Source organism: Microtus oregoni, unplaced genomic scaffold (genome assembly GCF_018167655.1).
Source record: "Microtus oregoni isolate MIOR12 unplaced genomic scaffold, Mior012 000012F_ref0000307, whole genome shotgun sequence".
In the NCBI taxonomy this organism is placed as follows: Eukaryota; Metazoa; Chordata; class Mammalia; order Rodentia; family Cricetidae; genus Microtus; species Microtus oregoni.
In genome coordinates this window covers 49630248-49638808 of record NW_024543071.1, presented here as the reverse complement: position 1 = coordinate 49638808, position 8561 = coordinate 49630248, and the positions used below count along the sequence as shown (strand labels likewise).

General features: G+C 51.0%; 1 protein-coding gene across 1 annotated transcript; it reads left to right on the top strand.

Moving 5' to 3' along the window:
- The first annotated feature begins 417 nt into the window (after positions 1-417).
- Slc22a6 (solute carrier family 22 member 6) lies at positions 418-8314 on the top strand. Its single transcript, XM_041661924.1, has 10 exons — positions 418-924; positions 1254-1357; positions 1541-1695; positions 3253-3421; positions 3855-3978; positions 4058-4173; positions 5137-5351; positions 5487-5595; positions 7428-7631; positions 7946-8314. Exons 1-10 carry the CDS (start codon positions 556-558, stop codon positions 8034-8036), a joined length of 1656 nt encoding a protein of 551 aa, XP_041517858.1. The 5' UTR covers positions 418-555; the 3' UTR covers positions 8037-8314.
- The last annotated feature ends 247 nt before the right edge of the window (positions 8315-8561 follow it).

The following is an 8561-nucleotide window of genomic DNA, read 5'->3' as shown; positions in this document are numbered from 1 at the left end:
AATCCATCAGGAGGCGGTCACATTTCCCGGAGACAAGATTCCTCAATAGAGGGAAGACAGAAGGTGCCACCTTGTGCCCCTTCTGCATCTAGGTGCCCAGATGGCTGCCCCCAGTGAATCCACTCTCAGTCTCAACATTCCCCTTCTGCCCTTTCTACCCTGTTGGAGAGATTCCACTGACACACGGAATACTCACAGGGTTAATCCTCCTGACACCAAGTCACTCTTTAACTCATTGTCTTCAGGCCAAAGATTAAAAGCTGCCTGCACAAGAGTCAGGGTTCCAGCAGACCCTGAAAGCTGAGCTGTCCAGACCCCCGAAGTGAAGAAAAGAGGCGAGGGCAAGGGAGGGCCAGAACCAGGGGAGAGAGAAAGGAGGGGCGGTCCACCAGCCCGCTGTCCCACCACAGAGCCGGCTCACGTCCAGCTCCAGGAGCCACTCAGCTGCGAAGGCAGCAACAGCCCCGCTCCTCAGGCAAAGGGCAGCAGGCGTACAGACAGAAGTCCTCGGACTGGAGGTCTTCAGTCCCGGACCACTCAGCCTGGCCCAGCCCCATGGCCTTTAATGACCTCCTGAAGCAGGTGGGGGGCGTCGGACGCTTCCAGCTGATCCAGGTCACCCTGGTGGTTGCTCCCCTACTGCTGATGGCTTCCCACAACACCTTGCAGAACTTCACTGCTGCCATCCCCACTCACCACTGCCGCCCACCTGCCAATGCCAACCTCAGCAAAGACGGAGGTCTGGAGGCCTGGCTGCCCCTGGACAAGCAAGGACGACCCCAGTCTTGCCTCCGTTTCACTTCCCCACAGTGGGGGCTGCCCTTTCACAATGGCACAGAGACCAATGGCACCGGAGTCACAGAGCCCTGCATTGATGGCTGGGTCTATGACAACAGCACCTACCCTTCAACCATCGTAACCGAGGTAAGGATTTGGGGCTCCCTCTCCATGCAACACCACTTCACTTCTCAGACAGACAGACAGTCCGACATACACACGCACACACACATACACACAAACAGTCAAGTTCCCCAGGGGCTAAGATCAGAAGAAGATAAAAGCATTGAGAGGAGGATGGTATTTGTAGAGGGTGGATGTGGAAGCTGCTGCGTGTTTTAAGTGTTCTTAGCTCCCGGGAACTGTGAAACAAACAGCGGAGGAAAGCGTGACTGAGAGGGTGGCATGGGCTGCAGAAGACCTTCCTAGAGGAGCCTGAGGGCCTTCCCTGCAGCTGGCCTCTTCTCTGTCCACAGTGGAACCTCGTGTGCTCTCACCGGGCCTTCCGCCAGCTGGCCCAGTCCCTGTACATGGTGGGAGTGCTGCTGGGAGCCATGATGTTTGGCTACCTGGCAGACAGGTCAGTCCTGGGTAAGCCAAGGAGCTGGGTTAAGCTGGGATTGGGGAGCCCTGACTGGATTCAAGGCAGGGGTGGCTGATTAGGTCCTCAGAAGACTGCGGCCTAGGTAGCTACTCCTCTCTGTGGCTCCACCTGGCTCCTGGCAGTCCTCAGACCCCTGACACAGGTTTCCCTCCCCCACAGGCTGGGCCGTCGGAAGGTGCTGATCTTGAACTACCTACAGACAGCTGTGTCAGGAACCTGTGCAGCCTATGCCCCCAACTATACCGTCTACTGTATTTTCCGGCTCCTCTCGGGCATGTCTTTGGCTAGCATTGCAATCAACTGCATGACACTAAGTGAGGACTGCTCACCTATCTATGTCCCCTCTCACCACCCCATCCTCCCAGTCTCCTCCCCCAGGCCTCCCCTCCTGAGGCCTCCTGCTTTCAACCCAAAACCCCCCCTTAGATCTGCATTTTCAGTCAACACCACCCTGCCTTCCTCAGCTCACACCATAGTCATATTGCAGACTGTGGTCAGAGCGACCAAGACAAACCAGGTACAGGAGACCTTAGGAGTAGTGAAGTGTATCCAAAGGAAATCCAAAGTCTAGTGAGACAGGCCAGGCATGGAGGCATGTACCCACAATCCCAGGGCACGGGAGGCAGAGGTGGGATGACCGTTCCAAGTATGAAGCCAGATGGGTTTATATAATGAGTTCCAAGCCAGTCTGAGCTAAATAGCAAAGAGAGTGGGGTTGGCAAGATGTCTCAGTGGGTAAACACACTTTCCACCAAATCTAGTGACCTGAGTTGATTCCCGGGACCAACATGGTTGAAGAAGAGAACCGATTGTTGCAAGTTAGTTGTCCTCTAACTTCCACACACCTGCCGTGGCATAAGCACAGAGAAGGAAAAGAAGAAGGGAGGAGAGAGAGAGGGAGGGAGAGAATAAATAAATGAATAAATGTAATTGTTTTAAAGGAAATATCCTGTCTAGAGATACCAAAGGCACTGACAGCCAAGAAGTCAGATCTCACTCCTTTCTTGTTGGTATTGTTTATTTGTTTTGTTATGATACAGAGTCTTATAATATAGCCTCCAATTCATGATACTCAGCTTCTCCCTCCCAAGTGCTGGAATTACAGGCATACACCACCATACCCAGATCTCTCTCAGTTTTTAAAATAAATATAGAATATCGTAATTATTTTAATATTATGGCTAGTCTAATATTTCTAAACAAGGATACTTAGTGACTGAGTTCAACACACACACACACACACACACACACACACACACACACATATTCCCCAGATAATGAATCTGAGACTGGGGAGAAGAAAAGAAATTTACCTGAAGTCATCTCTCAAGTCCAGAAAGAAATCCAGGGATTCACAATTTTCTAGACAAAAGGAATCAACAACAGCTGAGATGGAGCTGAGACATGCCATAATAAATAAATAATAAATAATGCTCAAGGGCATCCCAGCAGTAGCAGCAGGAGCCCACCGGGAACCCAGTGGCTTTTGAGACCTTAACAGAGTAGTGGTGGCCGCCCTGCCTGGACTGATCCTCCAGGATGGAAGAAGGCAGTGCTCTGACCACGGAGGCTGAATCTAGCCTAAGACTGAGGGAAAGGGAAGTGGTTTCTGTTGAGAACAGGCTGAGCGGTCAGAGTAACTCTGCAGGAAAAGGGGATGTAGTCAGGCCCTGGGGGCAGAGCCAAAAGCACGGAGAAGTCAGTTCCTGGGGACCCTACTGTCATGGAATGTCTCCTCTCTCCCTACCCTGGCACCCAACCTCAGACATCTACAGAGTTTTGGGGAAGAACACTCTGGGAGGGGGCAGGAGTGAAGTCTCTTTCCACCAGGCAGCTCAGTTACTTGCGCCCCTACTCTAACCCCTTTCCAGATGTGGAGTGGATGCCCATCCACACCCGTGCCTGTGTGGGCACCGTGATTGGCTACATCTACAGCGTGGGCCAGTTCATTCTGGCTGGCGTCGCCTATGCTGTGCCCCACTGGCGCCACCTGCAGCTTCTGGTCTCTGTGCCTTATTTCGTTGCCTTCATCTACTCCTGGTATGTGGGACCTAGGGTGGGAAGCAATGGCCCAGAACCCTACAGGGCTACAAGGGGCAGGCCATCTCTCAGAGCTGGGCACAAACCTCCCCAGAAACTTCATCCAAGACAGAAAGCTGACCCAATCCAGTGCTTCAGTTGAACAGACTGAAACCAAGGCTGTGGGGAGTCAGTTTTGTCCTGAAGGAGGGAGGCAGTTCTCTGGTCTGACCTGCCTGTTAACACTCCCCTTGCCTACCCAGCACCCAAGAGCTAAGTTCTGGGTTGGGGGTGAGTGATTATCAAACTGGCCACTGCTTGGTGATCCTTAAGGGGGCCTTGGCAAGGGCCCTGGTTCCCAAAACATAAATAAAACTCTATTACATGCCTCTAACCCAGAAGACTGAAACCGAGACCACGCCAACATCCACCCTCTCTCCATCCCCACCCTCAGGTTCTTCATTGAGTCAGCCCGCTGGTACTCCTCCTCAGGAAGGCTGGACCTCACCCTCCGAGCCCTGCAGAGAGTGGCCCGGATCAATGGGAAACAGGAAGAGGGGGCTAAATTGAATATAGAGGTAAGACACCTTTGTCCCTAGATGCTGCCTGAGCTCCCCTAGGAGGAGCTCAGGCCCTGAATCATGCCTGTCCCATCAGGTGCTCCGGACCAGCCTACAGAAGGAACTGACCCTAGGCAAAGGCCAAGCCTCCGCCATGGAGCTGCTGCGCTCCCCCGACCTCCGCCGCCTCTTCCTCTGCCTCTCCATGCTGTGGTAGGCTCAACCGGAAACACTGATGGGCAAGCAGGCTGATCAAAGGACAAAGAGCAGGCTGGGAGAGGGTGTGAATGCAACGGGTAGAAAGGCAGATAAGGGGGAGGTAGAGTCAGCAGATCTGCTAGGAGGAGATGTGAGAACCCTAAAGAAACCAGAGTCCTCAGGCTCAACCAGTTCCCATGCTCAAACTGACCTTGCAGCCTCTCTCACCAGTCCTGTCCCTATAGAAACCACCTCACCAGGACCAATGGGCTCCAGAGCCCCCAGATTTGTATTGTGAGGACAGACTGGTGTGCTTTGAAAGCTCTCAGCGATTTTACTGCTCTAGTGGTGCCTGGGGGAAATGAGCACAGGCATAAGAGGACCCACACTTATCCCCCAAAACACGCTTAGACCAAAGATGATATAAGACCAAATCTTCCTTTCTTGTGCAGTGTTCCCAGTATCTCTCTCATATGCATCACCATGGCAATCCATGACAGTTAAGTGGGGTGTAGTCAGAAAAACAATCTTGCCAAAGAATTTTTCACTGGCAATTTGTGGGTTTATTCTCTGTACTGTTCTATCCCCAAACCTAAGCTTTGTGAACCCCTAAAACTTCATCCCAGAAATACAGATAAGTCCCAGACAATTCCAGTCATTACCAGCACCTTGACGTGGCTTACATAGTAACCTCTGCCCTACAGATAAGATAAAGTCTGAAAGTATATAAGCATTACTTTGCAACTAAATGAAAGTTCCCCTGTTTCCTGGGGTGTCTAGTTAGCACAGGATTGGAGGACCGCCCCAATACTTCAGGTGTGCAGTGTGAGCCTGCAGTGGTTAAGTGTCTGAAGAAACAATAGTCAAAGCAGATCCTAGGTACCAAAGCAAGATACCCCAAGCAATACTGAATTTATGAAAAAGTACACTTGTGTAAGCCTGTCTAACCAACCGCACCTCCATCTCCCTCCTCACCAGGTTTGCCACTAGCTTTGCCTATTATGGGCTGGTCATGGACCTGCAAGGCTTTGGAGTTAGTATATACCTAATCCAGGTGATCTTCGGTGCGGTGGACCTGCCAGCCAAGTTCGTGTGCTTCCTCATCATCAATTCCCTGGGCCGCCGACCTGCGCAGCTGGCCTCCCTGCTGCTGGCAGGCATCTGTATCCTGGTGAATGGGATAATACCGAAGGGTGAGCACCTACCAGCATCTTCGTTCTCAGTCCCACCCACCATGCTCCTTCAGATATAACCCAGCTTCTCAGAAGAAGCCAATACCTCCAACCTCAATCCCTATGCTTCCTCTCTCCTGATTGCTTTCTCTCTAGACCAGACGATCGTACGCACCTCCCTGGCTGTGTTAGGGAAGGGCTGCCTGGCTTCCTCTTTCAACTGCATCTTCCTCTACACCGGAGAGCTGTATCCCACAGTAATCCGGTGAGTGGGAGCCCAGGGCATGGAGCGGGGGGTTCTTAGGGAAAGACAGTCTCCTGCACACACTAAATTCAGAACCCCTGAGCATAGTCCAGTACACAAAACCTTTCCCCACTCCCCCAAAAAAAAGCATTAATCAGGGAAGGACATATAGGAACTTCTCAGCTGCACATGTCAGGGTCTGGCTGGCAGAGATGTGACTGTCCAGCCCTCACCTAACCTTAGAAGGAGTCACCAGCTAGAACAGGGTAGAGAGCCACATCTCAGAAGCAATGAACTGAAGACTCCAGAACACAAGTTACAAGCTGTGGTCACATCTAAACTCCATCTGAAACCAACCAGTACATCTGAAACCAAAGACACAAACATGCATTCGACTTCCCGCAAGAACCACTCCTGACAATGTGCCAGTCGTATTAATAAACTCAGCACCCCTTTATAGCGAGATGGGAAAGGCACTAAGAAATAAAATAATATGTCTACTTTAAGAATTGAATGCAAGCCAGGAGGTAGTGGCACACACCCTTAATCCCAGCACTCAGGAGGCAGAAGCAGGTGAATCTATGTGAGTTTGAGGCCAGCCTGGTCTATGGAGCGAGTTCCAGTACAGGCTGCAAAGCTACACAAAAAAAAAAAACCTTATCTTGAACAAAAATAAGAAAGAAAGAAAGAAAGAAAGAAAGAAAGAAGAAAAGAATTGAATGCAAACGTCACATGAAATCAAAGACCCGAGAGTGCTATGAGGAGAACCCTGAGGCATCTTGGATGCTATCCCTTGCCTTTGTGGGTTTCCAGGCCAAGTGTGTACAGTGTACCAAGCACTCAGATAAAGCATGTACTGTGTACCAAGCACTTTCTTAATTTCACAAATACTAACTCACTATTTCTCAAAGCAGACCAAGGTAGGTCACTCTTCTTCCACAAGTGTAAAACAAAGACACACTGAAGTTAGGTCACTTCTGCAGGATCCACAGCTGGCAGTGAAACCTGCACTCAACCCTCCTTGGTTGCCACCTAAGTCAAAGCTTTTCTTGGTTAGCTCGACTTATTTATTTTTATTTCATGTATGAATGTTTTGCCTATGTGTATTATACACACCATGTACATGCCTAGTGCCACAGGGCCCAGAAGAAGAAGACATCAGATCCCCTGGCAATAAGTTCCATATGGGTATTGAGAACTGAACTTGGTCTTCTGTAAGAGCAGCCAGTGCTCTTAGCCACTGAGCCATCTCTCATAGAGAATGAATGGTTTTAACATACAAGCAATATGTAGCTTCCAGACCCTTCCCCTGGGGATTCTAACAAATAGGTCTCTGTGAGATGGAGACAAATATAACTCATAAGGTAGGCAGGCGTGCTGGGTATGGGTGTGAGGTCCTGAATTCCATCCCTAGCACAGCCAGAAAGAGAAAAGAAGATAAACTTTCCAGATGATGGTAGCCCAAGAATCACCAGTCTTACCCAATGATCTCATGTGACTGCTGGAAACTGGAACCCAGAGATGTAAAGAGATTGGCTGAAGGTCACACAGCAGCTTAAGGACAGAGGCAGAACTCACTTTCAAATTCCCCAAATCTGATGATAGCCCTTCTCGATTTCCCTTTTTGTTTAAAAGTCATCACAATGGCCTTGGGATGCAGGTCAATAGTAAAGGGTCGTCCTGGCTTTGATATCCAACACAACCAAGAGCAAAACACAAAAATGTAGAATCGTTTGCTAATCAAGTAGGAAAAAGGAGACACAGGGATGTCCAGGGCTGTCAGAACTGCCCTGCTCCAAATGTCACCATGGTACCCACACCGGAGCTCTAATCAATACCCCACCTGACCACAGGCAGACAGGCCTGGGCATGGGCAGCACCATGGCCCGGGTGGGCAGCATCGTGAGCCCGCTGGTGAGCATGACTGCCGAGATCTACCCCTCCTTGCCTCTCTTCATCTTCGGTGCTGTCCCGGTGGCTGCCAGTGCTGTCATTGTCCTCCTGCCAGAGACCTTGGGCCAGCCACTGCCGGATACAGTGCAGGACCTCAAGAGCAGGTGAGCACTCTCCCGGAAGAGCAGGTGAGCACTCTCCCGGAGAGGATCAGTGACTCACTCCAGGCCACCTGCCCAGGCTGGAGCAGCACTGAGGCTCAAACCCAGGACACCTCTTCCAGAATAGAGTTTTGTCCCTTTGTCCCTGGGTTCAGGATTGCCCCATAATCCTTCTTTGGGCTCTCAATTCCAGGAAGGAACAGTTGCCATTTAGGGTCAGATAGCAGGTGACTAGTCACAGACTGAGGGGAAAGCCCGCACCATCTCAGACCTGGACAGGAGGCCGCAAACCCAGATGTCTGCTTTCCTCCCTGCAGGAGCAAAGGAAAGCAAAGACAACTGCAGCAGGAACAGCAGAAGCAAATGATCCCACTCCAGGCCGCAACACAAGAGAAGAACGGACTCTGAGGACGGAAGGGGCCCCACACAGCACCAAAGGGAGTGGGGCTCTACAGGTCCTGCCACCTTCCTGAAGAGGGGCAGTGAGTGAAGGAACCAGACCATCCAAGTGTGGAGGCTGCCGGACAGAGAAATGCCTCCCAAGGGTCACTTCAGTAGACCCCAAGAGGAACAATAATTAAAAGTCCTGACTGTGTGCAGTTTCTAAGGTGGCAATCTTCCGGCTCAGTGTTCACATGGTCTGTCCCTCCCCCAGCTCCACGGCCCTCCACCTCCAGGACATGGCACAGAACCCCAGACCATTAAAAGACTTTTCTTCTACTTTGGTTCCCCTCTCTTCTTCTCTGCCTCCACCTCTCCTATCCACACATCCCTGTTTTAGTTAAATGCCTTATGCCCCCTCTGCTCCCCAGAAATCAGAACGCAGTGAGAAACTGAAATGAAAGCAGCCAATCAGAGGCTCTGCTTTGGGCTCGTCTCCGTCTGTATGAGCAGATGTTTCCTAGCAGGAAACGAGAATGATGATCATAGGTG

What these genes read in the sequence shown, in the direction of transcription:
- Slc22a6 (XM_041661924.1), top strand. Translation starts at nt 556, where the DNA reads ATGGCCTTTAATGACCTCCTGAAGCAGGTGGGGGGCGTCGGACGCTTC. An exon ending in AATCAACTGCATGACACTAA is followed by an intron (nt 1,696 to 3,252) that starts GTGAGGACTGCT and finishes ACCCCTTTCCAG; the next exon opens with ATGTGGAGTGGATGCCCATC. An exon ending in GTGCAGGACCTCAAGAGCAG is followed by an intron (nt 7,632 to 7,945) that starts GTGAGCACTCTC and finishes TCCTCCCTGCAG; the next exon opens with GAGCAAAGGAAAGCAAAGAC.